At 48.6% G+C, this 23,164-nt stretch overlaps 1 protein-coding gene across 1 annotated transcript in view; it reads right to left on the bottom strand.

Annotated features, from left to right (window-relative positions):
- Positions 1-23,164, bottom strand: part of E2F3 (E2F transcription factor 3) — a 100,047-nt gene that overhangs the window by 29,392 nt on the left and 47,491 nt on the right. The window contains exon 3 of the mRNA XM_063923242.1: positions 9,700-9,919. Within this exon, the coding sequence (XP_063779312.1) occupies positions 9,700-9,919 (220 nt within the window). The remainder of the gene's footprint in view (positions 1-9,699; positions 9,920-23,164) is intronic.

Here is a 23,164-nt window from a genome sequence, read left to right as displayed (position 1 = left end):
CTGGAACTCAGGGCAGTTTACAACGCCCTAATGCAAGCTTACAATCTCCTGAAGAATCAAGCGATCCAGGCTCAAATCGGACATCGCCACGGCAGTAGCATACATAAATCAAGAAGAAACAAGCAGAGCAGCAATGCGAGAAGTGTCAAAAATACTGTTCTGGGCAGAGGCCAACGCAAAGGCCATCTCAGCCATTTTCATTCCAGGAGTGGACAACTGGGAAGCAGACACAACCTCCATCCGGGGGAGTGAAGCCTACATCCGCAGGTGTTTCAACAATTGATTCACCGGTGGGGCTGTCCACAGATCTGATGGCTTCTCGTCTCAAAAAGCTACGCCGTTACTGTTCCAGAATGAAGGCTCCGCAGGCTGTAGCAGTGGACGCGCTGATGCCATGGATGTACTAGTTTGTGTACCTGTTACCTCCTATACCGCTAATCCCAAGGGTTCTAAAAAGACTAAGACAGGAAAACGGTCAAACAATTCTAAATGCCCTGGTTTGGCATCAACGGGCGTGGTACTCGAGCCTCCTAAACATAGTGCTTGAGCATCCCTGGCCTCTGCCACTCGAATGGACCTTGCTGAAGATCCTTTTGGTCTATCCAGACTTACCATGGCTACATTTGACTGCTTGGAAGTGGAGAGAGAGATTCTAGCCAGAAAAGGTCTTCCCTCCAGGGTTATTTCCACTATGGTCCAAGCCAGGGAGATGGTTACGTTAAAACATCATCGTATCTGGAAAAAGTATGTTTCATGGCGCGAAAGTAGAAAGGCGTCTCCCGTGGAATTTAGAATTGGTCGCTTTCTACTTTTCCTGCAAGAAACAGTGGATATGGGCCTACGTTTAGGTTCCATAGAAGTGCAGATTTCAGCACTCTATTTTCTTCCAGAAGCAACTTGCTCTCTTACCAGAAGTACAGACCTTCCTGAAATGGGTTCTTCATTTGCAAACGCCTTCTGTGCCTCCCACAGCTCCGTGGGATCTGAATGTGGTTTTGTCCTTTGTCAGACTGGTTTGAACCCTTACATAGGGTATAATTTAAATTTCTTACTTGGAAGACAGATGCTCTGAATTGGGGGCCTTATCCTGCAAGAGCCCTTATTTGATTTTTCATAAAGATAGGGCCGAAAGTGGCGTCAGCTTTTCACACGAATCATCCAATTGTGGTTCCAATGTTGTCGGACGCTTCTGTGGACCCAGAGTCCTTGGATGTGGTGAGGGTTCTGAAAGTTTATCAAAAGGACTGCGCGCCATCGGAAAACCAATTCGATGTTTGTCCTTTAAGATTCCTCCAAGATTACTTAGAAGCCGGACTACCAATCTATTGATCGTTGGCTCAGGATGACCATCCAACAAGCCTATACTTCAGCGGCTCTGCCTTTGCCGATGTCTATTCAGGCCCACCCAACGAGATCGGTGTGTCTCGACCTTACAGCTGTGCCGAGCTGCTACTTGGTCTGGTTTGAACACTTGTTAAATTCTATAGGTTCAAAACCCAGGCCAAGGATGACCTTCAGTTTGGTCAGGCAGTTTTACAGAGGTCTTCGAACTCTCCCACCTGTTTGGGACATCACCATGGTACTACAGTACAGTTCCCCAGTATCCACTAGGATGTAAGAGAAAAATAAGATTTTACTCACCGGTAAATCTATTACTCGTAGTCCGTAGTGGATGCTGGAGACTCCGTAAGGACCATGGGGAATAGACGGGCTCCGCAGGAGACTGGACACTCTAAAGAAAGATTTAGTATTACCTGGTGTGCACTGGCTCCTCCCTCTATGCCCCTCCTCCAGACCTCAGTTAAGGAAACTGTGCCCGGAAGAGCTGACAGTACAAGGAAAGGATTTTGGAATCCAGGGTAAGACTCATACCAGCCACACCAATCACACCGTATAACTCGTGATAAACTTACCCAGTTAACAGTATGAACAACAAACAAGCATCACTCAACTGATGCCACATAACATAACCCTTTAGTAAGCAATAACTATATATACGTATTGCAGAAAGTCCGCACTTGGGACGGGCGCCCAGCATCCACTACGGACTACGAGAAATAGATTTACCGGTGAGTAAAATCTTATTTTCTCTGACGTCCTAGTGGATGCTGGGGACTCCGTAAGGACCATGGGGATTATACCAAAGCTCCCAAATGGGCGGGAGAGTGCGGATGACTCTGCAGAACCGAATGGGCAAACACAAGGTCCTCCTCAGCCAGGGTATCAAACTTGTAGAACTTTGCAAATGTGTTTGAACCCGACCAAGTAGCAGCTCGGCAAAGCTGTAATGCAGAGACCCCTCGGGCAGCCGCCCAAGAAGAGCCCACCTTTCTTGTGGAATGGGCTTTCACTGATTTTGGATGCAGCAATCCAACCGCAGAACGAGCCTGCTGAATCGTGCCACAGATCCAGCGAGCAATAGTTTGCTTTGAAGCAGGAGCACCCAGCTTGTTGGATGCATACAGGACAAACAGCGAGTCAGTCTTCCTGACTCCAGCCGTTCTGGTCACATAAATCTTCAAAGCCCGGACTAAGTCAAGCAACTTGGAATCCTCCAAGTCACCAGTAGCCGCAGGCACCACAATAGGTTGGTTCAAATGAAAGGAAGACCCCACTTTTGGCAGAAATTGCGGACGAGTCCGCAATTCTGCCCTATCCATATGGAAAGCCAGATAAGGGCTTTTACATGACAAAGCCACCAATTCTGAAACACGCCTAGCCAAAGCTAAGGCCAACAGCATGACCACTTTCCACGTGAGATACTTTAGCTCCACGGTCTTAAGTGGCTCACACCAGTGGGATTTCAGGAAACTCAACACCACGTTAAGATCCCAAGGTGCCACTGGTGGCACAAAAGGGGGCTGAATATGCAGCACTCCCTTAACAAACGTCTGAACCTCAGGCAGTGAAGCCAGTTCTTTTTGGAAGAAAATGGATAGGGCCGAAATCTGGACCTTTATGGACCCTAATTCCAGGCCCATAGTCACTCCTGACTGTAGGAAGTGCAGGAATCGACCCAGCTGGAATTCCTCTGTAGGGGCCTTCCTGGCCTCACACCAAGCAACATATTTTCACCATATACGGTGATAATGCTTTGCGGTCACATCCTTCCTAGCCTTTATCAGCGTAGGAATAACTTCATCCGGAATGCCTTTTTCCGCTAGGATCTGGCGGTCAACCGCCATGCCGTTAAACGCAGCCGCGGTAAGTCTTGGAACAGACAGGGCCCTTGTTGTAACAGGTCCTGTCTGAGAGGCAGAGGCCACGGGTCCTCTGTGAGCATTTCTTGCAATACCGGGTACCAAGTCCTTCTTGGCCAATCCGGAACAATGAGTATTGTTCTCACAATTCTCAGCACCTTTGGTATGAGAGGAAGAGGAGGAAACAGACTGATTGGAACACCCATGGTGTTACTAGTGCGTCCACAGCTATCGCCTGAGGGTCCCTTGACCTGGCGCAATATCTTTTTAGCTTTTTGTTGAGACGGGACGCCATCATGTCCACCTGTGGCAGTTCCCATCGATTTGCAATCTGCGTGAAGACTTCTTGATGAAGTCCCCACTCTCCTGGGTGGAGGTCGTGCCTGCTGAGGAAGTCTGCTTCCCAGTTGTCCACTCCCGGAATGAACACTGCTGACAGTGCTAGTACGTGATTCTCTGCCCAACGAAGAATCCTGGTGGCTTCTGCCATTGCCACCCTGCTTCTTGTGCCGCGCTGGCGGTTTACATGGGCCACTGTAACATCACGTTGTCTGACTGAATCAGCACTGGTTAGTTTCGAAGCAGAGGCTCCGCTTGACTCAGGGCGTTGTATATGGCCCTTAGTTCCAGGATATTGATGTGCAGACAAGTCTCCTGACTTGACCACATCCCCTGGAAGTTTCTTCCTTGAGTGACTGCCCCCCATCCTCGGAGGCTTGCATCCGTGGTCACCAGGACCCAGTCCTGTATGCCGAACCTGCGGCCCTCGAGGAGGTGAGCACTTTGCAGCCACCACAGAAGAGACCCCTGGCCGTGGGGGACAGGGTGATCAGCCGATGCATCTGAAGATGCGATCCGGACCACTTGTCCAACAGATCCCACTGAAAGATCCTCGCATAGAACCTGCCGAAGGGAATGGCTTCGTATGACGCCACCATCTTTCCCAAGACTCGCGTGCAGTGATGCACAGATACCAGTTTTGGTTTTAGGAGGCCTCTGACCAGAGTCACGAGCTCCTGAGCCTTCTCCTCCGGGAGAAACCTTTTTCTGGTTTGTGTCCAGAATCATGCCCAGGAAGGGCAGACGCGTTACAACACTTCCTGAGAGAGTGCTACGCTGATCAGCAACCGCTCCCTGGACCTCGCCTTTATGAGATCGTCCAAGTATGGGATAATCGTAACCCCTTGCTTCCGAAGGAGCACCATCATTTCCGCCATCACCTTGGTAAATATTCTCGGTGCCGTGGACAGGCCAAACGGCAACGTCTGGAATTGGTAATGACAGTCCTGTACCACAAACCTGAGGTACTCCTGATGAGGTGGATAAATGGGGACATGCAAGTACGCATCCTTGATGTCCAGAGACACCATAAAATCCCCCTCTTCCAGGCTTGCAATGACCGCTCTGAGCGATTCCATCTTGAACTTGAATCTTTTCAGATAAATGTTCAGGGATTTTAAATTCAATATGGGTCTGACCAAACCGTCCGGTTTCGGTACCACAAACATTGTGGAATAGTATCCTCTTCCTTGTTGAAGGAGGGGAACCTTTACCACCACCTGCTGGAGATATAACTTGTGAATTGCCGCTAACACTACTTCCCTTTCTACGGGGGAAGCTGGCAGGGCCGATTTGAGGTAACGGTGAGGGGGCATCACTTCGAATTCCAGCTTGTATCCCTGAGACACAATCTGTATAGCCCAGGGATCCACCTGTGAGCGAACCCACTGGTGGCTGAAATTTCGGAGACGCGCCCCCACCGCTCCTGGCTCCTGTGGAGCCCCAGCGTCATGCGGTGGATTTAGTGGAAGCCGGGGAGGACTTCTGTTCCTGGGAACTAGCTGAATGGTGCAGCTTCTTTCCTCTACCCCTGCCTCTGGCCAGAAAGGACGCACCTCTGACTTTCTTGCCTTTTTGTGATCGAAAGGACTGCATTTGGTAATACGGTGCTTTCTTAGGCTGTGAGGGAATATATGGCAAAAAGTTTGACTTCCCAGCCGTAGCTGTGTAAAACTAGGTCCGAGAGACCGTCCCCAAACAATTCCTCACCCTTGTAAGGTAACACCCTCCATGTGCTTTTTGGAGTCGGCATCACCTGTTCATTGCCGAGTCCACAGGACCCTTCTGGCAGAAATTTACATTGCATTTATTCTAGAGCCCAGTAGGCAAATGTCCCTCTGGGCATCCCTCATATATAGGACAGCATCTTTTATATGCCCCAGGGTCAGTAAAATGGTATCCTTGTCTAAGGTATCCATTTCCTCAGACAGATTATCTGTCCATGCTGCTACAGCACTACACATCCAGGCCGACGCAATAGCCGACCTCAGTATAGTACCGGAGTGTGTATAAACAGACTTCAGGATACTTTCCTGCTTCCTATCTGCAGGATCCTTTAGGGTGGCCGTATCCTGTGACGGCAGGGCCACCTTTTTAGAGAAGCGTGTCAGGGCTTTATCTACCCTAGGGGAGGATTCCCAGCGCATCCTGTCCGTTGGCGGGAAAGGGTACGCCATAAGTAACTTTTTGGAAATCAGCACTTTATCGGGTGAATCCCATGCTTTTTCACATAATTCATTTAACTCATGTGAAGGGGGAAAAGTCCCCTCTTGCTTTTTCTCCCCATACATATACACCCTCTTGTCAGGGACAGTGTTTTCCTCCGATATGTGCAATACATCCTTCATTGCTATAATCATGTATCGGATGGCTTTAGTCATTTTAGGCTGCAACTTTGCCTCATCGTCATCGACACTGGAGTCAGAATCCGTGTCGACATCTGTGTCAACCAACTGGGATAGTGGGCGCTTTTGAGACCCTGACGGCCTCTGAGCTGCAGAATCAGACACGGGTTGAGACCCTGATTGATTATCCAACCTTTTATGCAAGGAGCTTACGTTATCATTTAACACCTTCCACATATCCATCCAATCAGGTGTCGGCGCCGGCGACACCACAGTCACTGGCACTTGTTCTGCCTCCACGTAACCGTCCTCGGCAAACATGTCGACACAAACGTACCGACACAAACGTACCGACACAAACGTACCGACACAGGGAATGCTCTAATCGAGGACAGGACCCCACAAGGCCTTTTGGGGGGAGAGAGAGTATGCCAGCACACACCCCAGCGCTATATAACCCAGGGATTACACAGTAACTTATTGTTTACCCAGTAGCTGCTGTTTATGATAATTTGCGCCTAAATTTATGTGCCCCCCCTCTCAATTTTACCATTTTTCTACCTTGATACTGCAGGGGAGAGCCCGGGGAGCTTCCTCTCAGCGGAGCTGTGAAGAGAAAATGGCGCTGGTTAGTGCTGAGGAAGAAGGCCCCGCCCCCTCAGCGGCGGGCTTCTGTCCCGGGTCTGTGTAATAAAATGGCGGGGGCTCGTACATATATACAGTGCCCAGCTGTATGTGTGTGTCTTTTTGCCAAGATGTATCCTAATTGCTGCCCAGGGCGCCCCCCCCCCCCTGCGCCCTACAGTGACCGGAGTGTGTGGGTAGTGTGGGCGCAATGGCGCACAGCTGCAGTGCTGTGCGCTACCTCATGTGAAGACAGGAGTCTTCTGCCGCCGATTTCGATGTCTTCTTGCTTCTGCCGGCTTCTGACTTCTGGCTCTGCGAGGGGGACGACAGCACGGCTCCGGGAACGGACGACAAGGTCAGGGTCCTGTGTTCGATCCGTCTGGAGCTAATGGTGTCCAGTAGCCTAAGAAGCGCAACCTAGCCGCAGTTAGTAGGTTTGCTTCTCTCCCCTCAGTCCCACGTAGCAGAGAGTCTGTTGCCAGCAGAAGCTCTCTGAAAATAAAAAAAACAAACTAAAATACTTTAATAGCAAGCTCAGGAGAGCTCACTAAAAGCACCCAGCTCTAGCTGGGCACAGATTCTAACTGAGGTCTGGAGGAGGGGCATAGAGGGAGGAGCCAGTGCACACCAGGTAGTACTAAATCTTTCTTTAGAGTGCCCAGTCTCCTGCGGAGCCCGTCTATCCCCCATGGTCCTTACGGAGTCCCCAGCATCCACTAGGACGTGAGAGAAATAGGAATTTAATACCTACAGGTAAGCTTTTCTCATAGTCCGTAGCGAATACTTGGCGCCCGCCTCAGTGGTTAGATTTCCTGCTTACCTGGATAAGTATTTGGTAGGCCTGCTGTTGCGGTCCTCTTATGTTGTTGGGATAGCTTTGCTATCCTTGTTATTATTGGTGTTTTCTGCTCCGGTTAACCCCTTTCAGTTATGGTTGCGTGGTGGCTTAGTGCCTCACCGCTGTTGCATCTGTTTTTTTCTCTCATGGTATGGCCGTCTCCTCGGGCAGTTTCCTAGACCGAGTCTGGTAGGAGGGGCATAGAGGGAAGGATTTAAAGTGTCAGGCTCCAGTGGACCCGATCTATACCTCATGGTACTACAGTACAGTTCCCCAGTATCCGCTACGGACTACGAGAAAAGGAATTACCGGTAGGTATTAAATTCCTATTTTTCTGTCCCCAGGGACCTTTATGGTAAAGGAGCCAGAGGCAGGCAGCACAGCCTTTGACAGTCGAGAGACTGATACGTCAACCCCTGGGTATTCTTCACAGAATTTCCTACCTTCAGGAACAAATGGGAAAGTGTGCAAAAATCTTTGACACTTGGTATCGTTTGGCTGGATTTTTCCAGGCCAACTTAAATAGGTCATCTAACTCTGCAGAATCAGGGAAGTGACATTAGACTTGGTCTGTGTAAAGAAAAACGACTGCTGTGACGCAGCATCCTCTAGAGGGAGTTTTAACACGTCCTGTGTAGCCAGAATGAGGGGTACAATACCCTGAGCAGAAGTGGAATCCCCATTAGCAGGATTCAAGTCCTCCCCATCCTCCTGTACATAGTCATCTGAATCAGATAGCGCAGGCAAACTACACATTCGTGGTCCTGAGTGTTGGGGGGGGGGGGGGGGGGGGGGTGTCTGTGTAACATCTGCCCTGGCAGCTAAATCTACAACAGTAGTAGCAGAGTGTTTTGAACATTAGCAGTGAGTTGTGATGACATCATACGTAATATTTAAGGGCTCCTAGCCAGGAAGGCTCTTGACCCTCTCCCCCAGCCCCCTCATTGAGTTGTGAAGATTGATGCATTGTTCACATCAAATGGAATCAGATAGGGGAGAGAATCTGGTGTGGCATACACTGCATAGTTTGTGTTTACACATGTTCACAGTAAAGCACAATCACATACACAGTCAAGTAATGACTAGCAAGCGTGCCCTTTTACTGTATGAGAGAGTGAGAGAGGGAAAACCAGCACACCACAGCTACACAGCCACAGTGAAACACCTATGATTATTGTCCTTTATAGGACACAGATTGTGTACAATAGCAGCTCTTCCCCTTTGCTACACCCTGTACCAGTTTTCCAGCGTTTTGAGTGTCAGGAGGAGCTGTGTGTGCCTGCTGCAAGCAGAGGAAGGTGCCAAAATACCGCTGGTCCCGCTCTGAGGTAGCTACTCTCCCCCTCCGCCCAATGGCAACAGTGTACTTTATACTGGCAAAGACTCCCAATTACCTTAAAAACCATCAAGCAAGTGCTAGTTTAAGCCATCACTAGCCAGTGTACACAGGGGGCTATTGCGGGTTCTCCCCTGTGTTTCAGCTGCAATTTGAACCGGGGACGCCCTAGCGGGGCCCCCGGTTTGTACTCACCACTGTAGTGTGCGGCGTGCTGCGATAGCTAAGGTGCAGTGCCCCGCTGTACAAACCACCTCTCAGGATGGTGGTCCTGCAGCAGGGAAGCGGCTCTGACACCTCGCAAGGCCGGTGACAGTCTCCCTCCCCTAACTCCCATGGTGCAGGTATGCTGTTGCGCAAAAAGAATAACGAAAATAATAAAAAATTAAGAAATTGAAAACAACTCTGGAGCTGCAGAGATGTGCATCCTCTCCTTAGTGCACTTTTATTCTAAACTGCCTGTGGGAGGGTGCATAGAGGGGAGGAGCCAATACACCCAGTGAAGAAATGTGAAGTGCACCAGCACCTTTGGACCCCGTCTATACACCATCGCATTAATTCTCCCCAATATCCCTTATGGATGCTAAAGAAATGGGAAAACTGAATACTCCAGTAAGGTATGGGTACAGTGGGCTATGTTTTAGGGTATGTACCAAACATGGATGCCATCTTGAATCAAAGACAGTTTTCCCATTTTCTGCACAGTTTTTAAAACAAAAGGGTGTACTGCGACTTTTGAATCACCCTGTATATTTATATATCTCTATCTCAGTCCCGAGTCTGGCACTCCATAGTCATCAGTAACTTTAGCTGGTGCCCTCGCTTGTATAAATGTATAACAGCTCAGAGGCACGGCACTCAGCACTTTCATCCAAAAGAATTGCTGACAAAGAAATGGACAACGTTTCAATAGATCAGATCCTGACGAAAATATATTGAAATACTGACAATTTTGTTGCCCGCAATGCTCATCTCTCTCTATATATCTGAGATAAGGTTATTCAAAATACTTACATCCACTGGATGTTGTTTTTGGATTTCTTTTTAATGAGATGAATGCCTTCCAATACATTTGTAATGTCATATATTCTTCTTTTCTGCACCTTGAGGACCTCAGCAGCTCTGTTCAGGTCAACAACACCATCTGAGGACTGGCTGAGCAGCTGAATAAACTTCTTTGTTAAAAGACCAAGTGAGGTGTCATAACGAGTTTTTTCCAAGGGAGACTTTGGGGCTAGACAAGAAAATAGAAAGGTAAACATTCCATGTGTCTTAAAGTCCTGAAACTAACAGTAAAATTGAAAGTCACCAGTGTACGCTCCTTTGTCCCCATCATTGGTTGAGGTAATTTTTTGGGGAGATTTACACATGTAAAATAATTAAAAAAAATAAATAAATTGATACCAGAATTACCCAATGTTATCAAAGATATACATATATTTATTATGATCCTAGTTGACCCATCATAAAAGTATGGTTAATTAATCAGAAAAATTATATTGGTCTCTACAATAACTCCACAGTTGATTAAGAACTTCTGGTGACACTGGCCTTAAAATGACAGGAGATCACAGCAATGAAGTATTGAGAAGTCTATGGTCAGTAACCTATTACCTGTAATAAAGCAACAGAAGCTAATGGGAGTTTTTTTTTTACGATTAATCAAGAGATAGAGAGATCGAGAGGGAAAAAAAAAAAAAAAAAAAAAAAAGGAAAACCACTGGGATCAATTGTGAAAACGTCAGTCTCTAATTGAACTCCTCCAAACATTAATACATAGGAAGTACATTCAGAAAAAGATGTTAAGCATTAGTCCTACTTATAACAAATCTGAGTAGTACTACACAGTGGAAAAAGCAAAAGCAGTTTTCAGGAAAACACAAAAAAGGAGTTAAGCATTAGCACTGTGCATGCCACTAGCATTAAACGTTTTGAATAAAATACACTTTTATAAGAAGGCAATGTGCCGTGCCTGTAGTCAAAAAATAAGAATTTACTTACCGATAATTCTATTTCTCGGAGTCCGTAGTGGATGCTGGGGTTCCTGAAAGGACCATGGGGAAAAGCGGCTCCGCAGGAGACAGGGCACAAAAGTAAAGCTTTCCGATCAGGTGGTGTGCACTGGCTCCTCCCCCTATGACCCTCCTCCAAGCCAGTTAGGTACTGTGCCCGGACGAGCGTACACAATAAGGGAGGAATTTTGAATCCCGGGTAAGACTCATACCAGCCACACCAATCACACCGTACAACTTGTGATCTAAACCCAGTTAACAGTATGATAACAGCGGAGCCTCTGAAAAGATGGCTCACAACAATAATAACCCGATTTTTGTAACTATGTACAAGTATTGCAGATAATCCGCACTTGGGATGGGCGCTCAGCATCCACTACGGACTCCGAGAAATAGATTATCGGTAAGTAAATTCTTATTTTCTCTATCGTCCTAGTGGATGCTGGGGTTCCTGAAAGGACCATGGGGATTATACCAAAGCTCCCAAACGGGCGGGAGAGTGCGGATGACTCTGCAGCACCGAATGAGAGAACTCCAGGTCCTCCTTAGCCAGGGTATCAAATTTGTAGAATTTAGCAAACGTGTTTGCCCCTGACCAAGTAGCTGCTCGGCAAAGTTGTAAAGCCGAGACCCCTCGGGCAGCCGCCCAAGATGAGCCCACCTTCCTTGTGGAATGGGCATTTACATATTTTGGCTGTGGCAGGCCTGCCACAGAATGTGCAAGCTGAATTGTATTACACATCCAACTAGCAATAGTCTGCTTAGAAGCAAGAGCACCCAGTTTGTTGGGTGCATACAGGATAACAGCAAGTCCGTTTTCCTGACTCCAGCCGTCCTGGAACATATTTTCAGGGCCCTGACAACATCTAGCAACTTGGAGTCCTCCAAGTCCCTAGTAGGTGCAAGGCACCACAATAAGCTGGTTCAGGTGAAACACTGACACCACCTTTAGGGAGAGAACTGGGGACGAGTCCGCAGCTCTGCCCTGTCCGAATGGACAAACAGATATGGGCTTTTTTGAGAAAAAAAACCACCAATTTGACACTCGCCTGGTCCAGGCCAGGGCCAAGAGCATGGTCACTTTTCATGTGAGATGCTTCAAATCCACAGATTTGACTGGTTTTAAACCAATGTGATTTGAGGAATCCCAGAACTACGTTGAGATCCCACAGTGCCACTGGAGGCACAAAAGGGGGTTGTATATGCAATACTCCCTTGACAAACTTCTGGACTTCAGGAACTGAAGCCAATTCTTTCTGGAAGAAAATCGACAGGGCCGAAATTTGAACCTTAATGGACCCCAATTTGAGGCCCATAGACACTCCTGTTTGCAGGAAATGCAGGAAACGACCGAGTTGAAATTTCTTTGTGGGGCCTTCCTGGCCTCACACCACGCAACATATTTTCGCCACATGTGGTGATAATGTTGTGCGGTCACCTCCTTTCTGGCTTTGACCAGGGTAGGAATGACCTCTTCCGGAATGCCTTTTTCCCTTAGGATCCGGCTTTCCACCGCCATGCCGACAAACGCAGCTGCGGTAAGTCTTGGAACAGACATGGTACTTGCTGAAGCAAGTCCCTTCTTAGCGGCAGAGGCCATAAGACCTCTGTAAGCATCTCTTGAAGTTCCGGGTACCAAGTCCTTCTTGGCCAATCCGGAGCCATGAGTATAGTTCTTACTCCTCTACGTCTTATAATTCTCAGCACCTTAGGTATGAGAAGCAGAGGAGGGAACACATACACCGACTGGTACACCCACGGTGTTACCAGAACGTCCACAGCTATTGCCTGAGGGTCTCTTGACCTGGCGCAATACCTGTCCCGTTTTTTGTTCAGACGGGACGCCATCATGTCCACCTTTGGTATTTCCCAACGGTTTACAATCATGTGGAAAAAACTTCCCGATGAAGTTTCCACTCTCCCGGGTGGAGGTCGTGCCTGCTGAGGAAGTCTGCTTCCCAGTTTCCATTCCCGGGATGAAACACTGCTGACAGTGCTATCACATGATTTTTCGCCCAGCGAAAAGTCCTTGCAGTTTTTGCCATTGCCCTCCTGCTTCTTGTGTCGCCCTGTCTGTTTACGTGGGCGACTGCCGTGATGTTTTTCCCACTGGATCAATACCGGCTGACCTTGAAGCAGAGGTCTTGCTAAGCTTAGAGCATTATAAATTTACCCTTAGCTCCAGTATATTTATGTGGAGAAAAGTCTCCAGACTTGATCACACTCCCTGGAAATTTTTTCCTTGTGTGACTGCTCCCCAGCCTCTCGGGCTGGGCTCCGTGGTCACCAGCATCCAATCCTGAATGCCGAATCTGCGGCCCTCTAGAAGATGAGCACTCTGTAACCACCACAGGAGAGACACCCTTGTCCTTGGATATAGGGTTATCCGCTGATGCATCTGAAGATGCGATCCGGACCATTTGTCCAGCAGATCCCACTGAAAAGTTCTTGCGTGAAATCTGCCGAATGGAATTGCTTCGTAGGAAGCCACCATTTTTACCAGGACCCTTGTGCAATGATGCACTGTTTTTAGGAGGTTCCTGACTAGCTCGGATAACTCCCTGGCTCTCTCTTCCGGGAGAAACACCTTTTTCTGGACTGTGTCCAGAATCATCCCTAGGCACAGCAGACGTGTCGTCGGGATCAGCTGCGATTTTGGAATATTTAGAATCCACCCGTGCTGTTGTAGCAGTATCCGAGATAGTGCTACTCCGACCTCCAACTGTTCCCTGGACTATGCCCTTATCAGGAGATCGTCCAAGTAAGGGATAATTAAGACGCCTTTTCTTCGAAGAAGAATCATTATTTCGGCCATTACCTTGGTAAAGACCCGGGGTGCCGTGGACAATCCAAACGGCAGCGTCTGAAACTGATAGTGACAGTTCTGCACCACGAACCTGAGGTACCCTTAGTGAGAAGGGCAAATTTGGGACATAGAGGTAAGCATCCCTGATGTCCCGGGACACTATATAGTCCCCTTCTTCCTGGTTCGTTATCACTGCTCTGAGTGACTCCATCTTGATTTGAACCTTTGTAAGTGTTCAAAATTTTTTTTAGAATAAGTCTCACCTAGCCTTCTGGCTTCAGTACCACAATATAGTGTGGAATAATACCCCTTTTCTTGTAGTAGGAGGGGTAATTTAATTATCACCTGCTGGGAATACAGCTTGTGAATTTTTTCCCATACTGCCTCCTTGTCGGAGGGAGACCTTGGTAAAGCAGACTTCAGGAGCCTGCGAAGGGGAAACGTCTCGACATTCCAATCTGTACCCCTGGGATACTACTTGTAGGATCCAGGGGTCCTGTACGGTCTCAGCGCCATGCTGAGAACTTGTCAGAAGCGGTGGAACGCTTCTGTTCCTGGGAATGGGCTGCCTGCTGCAGTCTTCTTCCCTTTCCTCTATCCCTGGGCAGATATGATCTTATAGGGACGAAAGGACTGAGGCTGAAAAGACGGTGTCTTTTTCTGCAGAGATGTGACTTAGGGTAAAAACGGCGGATTTTCCAGCAGTTGCCGTGGCCACCAGGTCCGATGGACCGACCCCAAATAACTCCTCTTCCTTTATACGGCAATACACCTTTGTGCCGTTTGGAATCTGCATCACCTGACCACTGTCGTGTCCATAACATCTTCTGGCAGATATGGACATCGCATTTACTCTTGATGCCAGAGTGCAAATATCCCTCTGTGCATCTCGCATATATAGAAATGCATCCTTTAAATGCTCTATAGTCAATAAAATACTGTCCCTGTCAAGGGTATCAATATTTTTAGTCAGGGAATCCGACCAAGCCACCCCAGCTCTGCACATCCAGGCTGAGGCGATCGCTGGTCGCAGTATAACACCAGTATGTGTGTATATACTTTTTATGATATTTTCCAGCCTCCTGTCAGCTGGTCCTTGAGGACGGCCCTATCTATAGACGGTACCGCCACTTGTTTTGATAAGCGTGTGAGCGCCTTATCCACCCTAAGGGGTGTTTCCCAACGCGCCCTAACTTCTGGCGGGAAAGGGTATACCGCCCATAATTTTCTATCGGGGGGAACCCACGCATCATCACACACTTTATTTAATTTATCTGATTCAGGAAAAACTACGGTAGTTTTTTCACATCCCACATAATACCCTCTTTTGTGGTACTTGTAGTATCAGAAATACGAAACACCTCCTTCATTGCCTTTAACGTGTGGCCCTAATAAGGAATACGTTTGTTTATTCACCGTCGACACTGGATTCAGTGTCCCTGTCTGTGTCTGTGTCGACCGACTAAAGTAAACGGGCGTTTTAAAACCCCTGACGGTGTTTTTGAGACGTCTGGACCGGTACTAATTGTTTGTCGGCCGTCTCATGTCATCAACCGACCTTGCAGCGTGTTGACATTATCACGTAATTCCCTAAATAAGCCATCCATTCCGGTGTCGACTCCCTAGAGAGTGACATCACCATTACAGGCAATTGCTCCGCCTCCTCACCAACATCGTCCTCATACATGTCGACACACACGTACCGACACACAGCACACACAGGGAATGCTCTGATAGAGGACAGGACCCACTAGCCCTTTGGAGAGACAGAGGGAGAGTTTACCAGCACACACCAAAAACGCTATAATTATATAGGGACAACCTTATATAAGTGTTTTCCCTTATAGCATCTTTTTTATATATTTCTAACGCCAAATTAGTGCCCCCCCTCTCTGTTTTAACCCTGTTTCTGTAGTGCAGTGCAGGGGAGAGCCTGGGAGCCTTCCCTCCAGCCTTTCTGTGAGGGAAAATGGCGCTGTGTGCTGAGGAGATAGGCCCCGCCCCTTTTTCGGCGGCCTCGTCTCCCGCTCTTAACGGATTCTGGCAGGGGTTAAATATCTCCATATAGCCTCCGGAGGCTATATGTGAGGTATTTTTAGCCAAAATAGGTATTCATTTGCCTCCCAGGGCGCCCCCCTCCCAGCGCCCTGCACCCTCAGTGACTGCCGTGTGAAGTGTGCTGAGAGGAAAATGGCGCACAGCTGCAGTGCTGTGCGCTACCTTTAGAAGACTGAGGAGTCTTCTGCCGCCGATTCTGGACCTCTTCTTACTTCAGCATCTGCAAGGGGGCCGGCGGCAAGGCTCCGGTGACCATCCAGGCTGTACCTGTGATCGTCCCTCTGGAGCTGATGTCCAGTAGCCAAGAAGCCAATCCATCCTGCACGCAGGTGAGTTCACTTCTTCTCCCCTAAGTCCCTCGTTGCAGTGATCCTGTTGCCAGCAGGACTCACTGTAAAATAAAAAACCTAAGCTAAACTTTTCTAAGCAGCTCTTTAGGAGAGCCACCTAGATTGCACCCTTCTCGGCCGGGCACAAAAATCTAACTGGCTTGGAGGAGGGTCATAGGGGGAGGAGCCAGTGCACACCACCTGATCGGAAAGCTTTACTTTTGTGCCCTGTCTCCTGCGGAGCCGCTATTCCCCATGGTCCTTTCAGGAACCCCAGCATCCACTAGGACGATAGAGAAAAAAGAAAAAAAATAAGATTTTACTCACCGGTAAATCTATTTCTCGTAGTCCGTAGTGGATGCTGGGGACTCAGTAAGGACCATGGGGAATAGACAGGCTCCGCAGGAGACAGGGCACTCTAAGAAAGAATTAGGACTACTGGTGTGCACTGGCTCCTCCCTCTATGTCCCTCCTCCAGACCTCAGTTAAGGAAACTGTGCCCGGAAGAGCTGACATTACAAGGAAAGGATTTTGGAATCCAGGGTAAGACTCATACCAGCCACACCGTATAACTTGTGATACATACCCAGTTAACAGTATGAACAACAGAGCATCAAACAAACAGATGCCAACATAACAACCCTTAATTAAGCAATAACTATATACAAGCATTGCAGAAGTCCGCACTTGGGACGGGCGCCCAGCATCCACTACGGACTACGAGAAATAGATTTACCGGTGAGTAAAATCTTATTTTCTCTAACGTCCTAGTGGATGCTGGGTACTCCGTAAGGACCATGGGGATTATACCAAAGCTCCCAAACGGGTGGGAGTGCGGATGACTCTGCAGCACCGAATGAGCAAACACAAGGTCCTCCTCAGCCAGGGTATCAAACTTATAGAACTTTGCAAAGGTGTTTGACCCCGACCAAGTAGCTGCTCGGCACAACTGTAATGCAGTGACCCCTCGGGCAGCCGCCCAAGAAGAGCCCACCTTCCTTGTGGAATGGGCTTTTGCTGATTTTGGATGCGGCAATTCAGCCGCAGAATGAGCTTGCTGAATCGTGTTACAGATCCAGCGAGCAATAGTTTGCTTTGAAGCAGGAGCACCCAGCTTGTTGGATGCATACAGGACAAACAGCGAGTCAGTTTTCCTGACTCCAGCCGTTCTGGCTACATAAATCTTCAAGGCCCTGACTACATCTAGTAACTTGGAATCCTCCAAGTCACCAGTAGCCGCAGGTACCACAATAGGTTGGTTCAAATGAAAAGATGACACCACTTTCGGCAGATATTGCGGACGAGTCCGTAATTCTGCTCTATCCATATGGAAAACCAGAAAGGGGCTTTTACATGACAAAGCCGCCAATTCTGACACCCACCTAGCCGAAGCTAAGGCCAATGGCATGACCACTTTCCACGTGAGATACTTTAGCTCCACGGTCTTAAGGGGCTCAAACCAGTGAGATTTCAGGAAACTCAACACCACGTTAAGATCCCAAGGTGCCACAAAAAGGGGGCTGAATATGTAGCACTCCCTTTACAAACGTCTGAACCTCAGTAAGTGAAGCCAGTTCCTTTTGAAAGAAAATGGATAGGGATGAAATCTGGACCTTTATGGACCCTAATTTTAAGCCCATAGTCACTCCTGACTGTAGGAAGTGCAGGAACCGGCCCAGCTGGAATTCCTCAGTAGGGGCCTTCCTGGCCTCACACCAAGCAACATTTTTGCCATATACGGTGATAATGTTTTGCCGTCACGTCCTTCCTAGCCTTTATCAGCGTAGGAATAACTTCATCCGGAATGCCTTTTTCCGCTAGGATCCTGCGTTCAACCGCCATGCCGTCAAACGCAGCCGCGGTAAGTCTTGGAACAGACAGGGCCCCTGTTGCAACAGATCCTGTCTGAGAGGCAGAGGCCATGGGTCCTCTGAGCATTTCTTGCAGTTCCGGGTACCAAGTCCTTCTTGGCCAATCCGGAACAATGAGTATTGTTCTCACTCCTCTTTTTCTTACGATTCTCAGCACCTTGGGTATGAGAGGAAGAGGAGGAAACACATAGACCGACTGGAACACCCACGGTGTTACTAGTGCGTCCACAGCTATCGCCTGAGGGTCTCTTGACCTGGCGCAATACCTTTTTAGCTTTTTGTTGAGACGGGATGCCATCATGTCCACCTGTGGCAGTTCCCATCGATTTGTAATCTGTGTGAAGACTTCTTGATGAAGTCCCCACTCTCCCGGGTGGAGGTCCTGCCTGCCGAGGAAGTCTGCTTCCCAGTTGTCCACTCCCGGAATGAACACTGCTGACCGTGCTTGCACGTGATTCTCCGCCCAATGAAGAATTCTGGTGGCTTCCGCCATCGCCACCCTGCTTCTTGTGCCGCCCTGGCGGTTTACATGAGCCACTGCGGTGATGTCTGACTGAATCAGCACCGGTTGGTTGCGAAGCAGAGGCTCCGCTTGACTCAGGGCGTTGTATATGGCCCTTAGTTCCAGGATATTGATGTGTAGACAAGTCTCCTGACTTGACCACAGCCCTTGGAAGTTTCTTCCCTGAGTGACTGCCCCCCCATCCTCGGAGGCTTGCATCTGTGGTCACCAGGACCCAGTCCTGTATGCCGAACCTGCGGCCCTCGAGAAGGTGAGCACTCTGCAGCCACCACAGAAGAGACACCCTGGCCCTGGGGGATAGGGTGATCAGCCGATGCATCTGAAGATGCGATCCGGACCACTTGTCCAACAGGTCCTACTGAAAGTTCCTCGCATGGAACCTGCCGAAGGGAATGGCTTCTTATGACGCCACCATCTTCCCCAGGACTCGCGTGCATTGATGCACCGACACCTGTTTTGGTTTTAAGAGGTCTCGAAACAGTCACGAGCTCCTGAGCCTTCTCCGCCGGGAGAAACACCTTCTTTTCCGTGTCCAGAATCATGCCTAGGAAGGGCAGACGTGTCGTAGGAATCAGCTGCGACTTTGGAATATTCAGAATCCAGCCGTGCTGTTGCAACACTTCCTGAGAGTGTGCTACGCTGATCAGCAACTGCTCTCTGGACCTCGCCTTTATGAGGAGATCGTCCAAGTATGGGAGAATTGTGACTCCTTGCTTTCGTAGGAGCACCATCATTTCTGCCATTACCTTAGTAAATATTCTTGGTGCAGTGGACAGACCAAACGGCAACGTCTGGAATTGGTAATGACAGTCCTGTACCACAAATCTGAGGTACTCCTGATGAGGTGGATAAATGGTAACATGCAGGTAAGCATCCTTTATGTCCAGAGACACCATAAAATCTCCCTCTTCCAGGCTTGCAATGACCGCTCTGAGCGATTCCATCTTGAACTTGAACCTTTTCAGGTAAATGTTAAGGGATTTTAAATTCAATATGGGTCTGACCGAACCGTCCGGTTTCGGTACCACAAACATTGTGGAACAGTAACCCGTTCCTTGTTGGAGGGGAACCTTTACCACCACCTGCTGGAGATATAATTTGTGAATTGCCACTAACACTACCTCCCTTTATGAGGGAAGCTGGCAGGGCCGATTTTAGGTAACGGTGAGGGGGCATCACTTCGAATTCCAGCTTGTATCCCTGAGACACAATCTGTATAGCCCAGGGATCCACCTGTGAGCGAACCCACTGGTGGCTGAAATTTCGGAGACGCGCCCCCACCGCTCCCGGCTCCACCTGTGGAGCCCCAGCGTCATGCGGTGGATTTAGTGGAAGCCGGGGAGGACTTCTGTTCCTGGGAACTAGCTGTATTGTGCAGCTTCTTTCCTCTACCCCTGCCTCTGGCAAGAAAGGACGCACCTCTGACTTTCTTGCCTTTTTGTGATCGAAAGGACTGCATTTGGTAATACGGTGCTTTTAGGCTGTGAGGGAATATATGGCAAAAAATTTGACTTCCCAGCTGTAGCTGTGGAAACTAGGTCCGAGAGACCGACCCCAAACAATTCCTCACCCTTATAAGGTAAAACCTCCATGTGCTTTTTTGAGTCGGCATCACCTGTCCATTGCAGAGTCCACAGGACCCTTCTGGCAGAAATCGACATTGCATTTATTCTAGAGACCAGTAGGCAAATGTCCCTCTGGGCATCCCTCATATATAGGACAGCGTCTTTTATATGCCCCAGGGTCAGTAAAATAGTATCCTTGTCCAAGGTATCCAGTTCCTCAGACAGTATCTGTCCATTCTGCTACAGCACTACACATCCAGGCCGACGCAATTGCCATCCTCAGTATTGTACCTGAATGTGTATAAACAGACTTCAGGATACCTTCCTGCTTCCTATCCGCAGGATCCTTTAGGGAGGCCGTATCCTGTGACGGCAGGGCCACCTTCTTAGATAAGCGTGTCAAAGCTTTGTCTACCCTAGGGGGAGGATTCCCAGCGTATCCTGTCCGTTGGCGGGAAAGGATACGCCATAAGTAACCTTTTTCACATAACTCATGTGAAGAGGGAAAAGTCACTTCTTGCCTTTTTTTCCCCAAACATATAAACCCTCTTGTCAGGGACAGGGTTTACCTCTGAAATGTGCAATACATCCTTCATTGCTATAATCATGTAGCGGATGGCTTTAGCCATTTTAGGCTGCAACTTTGCATCATCGCCATCGACACTGGAGTCAGAATCCGTGTCGATATCTGTGTCAACAATTTGGGATAGTGGGCGCTTCTGAGACCCTGACGGCCTCTGCGCTGTAGGATCAGGCATGGGTTGAGACCCTGACTGTCCCAAGGATTCAGCTTTATCCAACCCTTTATGCAAGGAGTTTACATTATCATTTAACACCTTCCACATATCCATCCAATCAGGTGTCGGCGCCGTTGGCGGAGACACCACATTCAACTGCACTTACTCTGCTTCCACATAGCCTTCCTCGTCAAACATGTCGACACAATCGTACAGACACACCACACACACAAGGGATGCTCTATTTGAGGACAGAACCCCCACAAGGCGAGAGAGAGAGAGAGAGAGAGAGAGAGAGAGAGAGAGAGAGAGAGAGAGAGAGAGAGAGAGAGAGAGAGAGAGAGAGAGAGAGAGAGAATGCCAGCACACACCCCAGCGCTATATGACCCAGGAATCACACAGTTACTTGGTGTTTACCCAGTAGCTGCTGTATTAGTTTATTTGTGCTAAATTTATGTGCCCCTCCCTCTTTTCACCCTCTTTCTACCGTGATTCTGCAGGGCAGAGCCTGGGGAGCTTCCTCTCAGCGGAGCTATGGAGAGAAAATGGCGCTGGCGAGTGCTGAGGAAGAAGCCCCGCCCCCTCAGCGGCGGGCTTCTGTCCCGCGATTTTGTGAAAAATAATGGCGGGGGCTCATGCATATATACAGTGCCCAGCTGTATATAATCTCTATTTTGCCAGGAGGTACTCAATTGCTGCCCAGGGCGCGCCCCCCCTGCTCCCTGCACCCTACAGTGACCGGAGTGTGTGGGTGCAATGGCGCACAGCTGCAGTGCTGTGCGCTACCTCATATGAAGACAGGAGTTTACTGCCGCCGATTTTGATGTCTTCTGGCTCTGCGAGGGGGACGGCGGAGCAGCTCCGGGAACGGACGACCAAGGGTGAGTTCCTGTGTTCGATCCTTCTGGAGCTAATGGTGTCCAGTAGCCTAAGAAGCGCAACCTATCCGCAGTGAGTAGGTTTGCTTCTCTCCCCTCAGTTCCACGTAGCAGAGAGTCTGAAGCTCTCTGAAAATAAAAAACCTAACAAAATACTTTATTAGCAAGCTCAGGAGAGCTCACTAAAATGCACCCAGCTCCGTCCGGGCACAGATTCTAACTGAGGTCTGGAGGAGGGACATAGAGGGAGGAGCTAGAGCACACCAGTAGTCCTAATTCTTTCTTAGAGTGCCCTTTCTCCTGCGGAGCCAGTCTATTCCCCATGGTCCTTACGGAGTCCCCAGCATCCACTAGGACATTAGAGAAAATGGTTTAAACCAGCCAACCCTGGTTTGGAGGGGTTTCAAAATGACAGCAGAACACAAGAATGGATGGAAGATAAATGCAAAGAATCTTTAGGATCGAACTGTGAACCCAACTAAAATTCAGACTGGAGGATTATCTTGCATAGACGTGTGCCTGGACATTTTGATTTTGTTGCCAAAACATTTGTACATATTAAAAATCAGTTTCAAAACAAGTGATGTGCTCAATATTGGATTTTAATTACCTACCGGTAAATCCTTTACTTGTAGTCTATTGGGGATGCTGGGTCCACATTAGTACCATGGGGTATAGATAGGTCCACTAGGAGCCACTGGCACTTTAAGAGTTTGCGTGTGAGCTGGCTTCTCCCTCTATGCCCCTCATACAAGACTCAGTCTAGAAACTGTGCCCGAGACGAACATCGAGAAGGATTATACACAGATAGGTGGCGAGAATCACACCAGTCACAAGGCAAACCAAGCAAACTAGCTTGAAACTCAGCAACAGCTGAAAAATTACTAAACCAGGTAACAACGCAGCACGTAACTAAGAACAAAGTCGTACTGAACCAGATAACCACTGCAGGATAACGAAGCGCTGGGCGGGTGCCCGGCATACTCTACGGACTACGAGAAAAGGATTTACTGGTAGGTAATTAAAATCCTATTTTCTCCTACATCCTAGAGGATGCTGGGGTCCATATTAGTACCATGGGGATGTACCAAAGCTCCCAGAACGGGAGGGAGAGCACGGAGGCTCCTGCAGAACTGATTGGCCTCTGAGGACCTTAAGTTTGGTCAAAGTAACGTACTTTTAAAACTTAACAAATGTGTTTGACCCTGACCAAGTAGCCGCACGGCAAAGCTGTAAAGCCGAGACACCCCAAGGCAGCCGTCCAGGAAGAACCCACCTTACGAGTAGAGTGGGCCTTTACAGATTTTGGACACTGCAATCCTGCCGTAGAATATGCATGCTGGATGGTGAACCTGATCCAGCGGGAAATCCAAGCAGGACACCCAATTTTCTTGGGATCATAGAGGACAGTCAGATTTTCTGTGACGTGCTATCCTCTCCACATAAATCTCAAAAAGCCCTCACAACATCCAAGGCCTTTGAAGCAATTCAGGAGTCAGTCACAACTGGCACCACAATAGGTTGGTTGATATGAAGTGCCGACACAACCTTAGGAAGGAACTGCTGACGTGTCCGGAGCTCAGCTCTATCTTCATGGAAGAACAAGTAGGGGCTTTTACAGGAAAAAGCCCCCAACTCAGACACATGTCTAGCAGAAGCTAAGGCCAACAAAGTGACAGCCTTCCATGTGAGAAACTTGA

This window comes from Pseudophryne corroboree, chromosome 5 (genome assembly GCF_028390025.1).
Source record: "Pseudophryne corroboree isolate aPseCor3 chromosome 5, aPseCor3.hap2, whole genome shotgun sequence".
Taxonomy (NCBI): Eukaryota; Metazoa; Chordata; class Amphibia; order Anura; family Myobatrachidae; genus Pseudophryne; species Pseudophryne corroboree.
The sequence above is the reverse complement of the archived record's forward strand: the minus strand, read 5'-3'. Positions and strand labels throughout refer to the sequence as shown.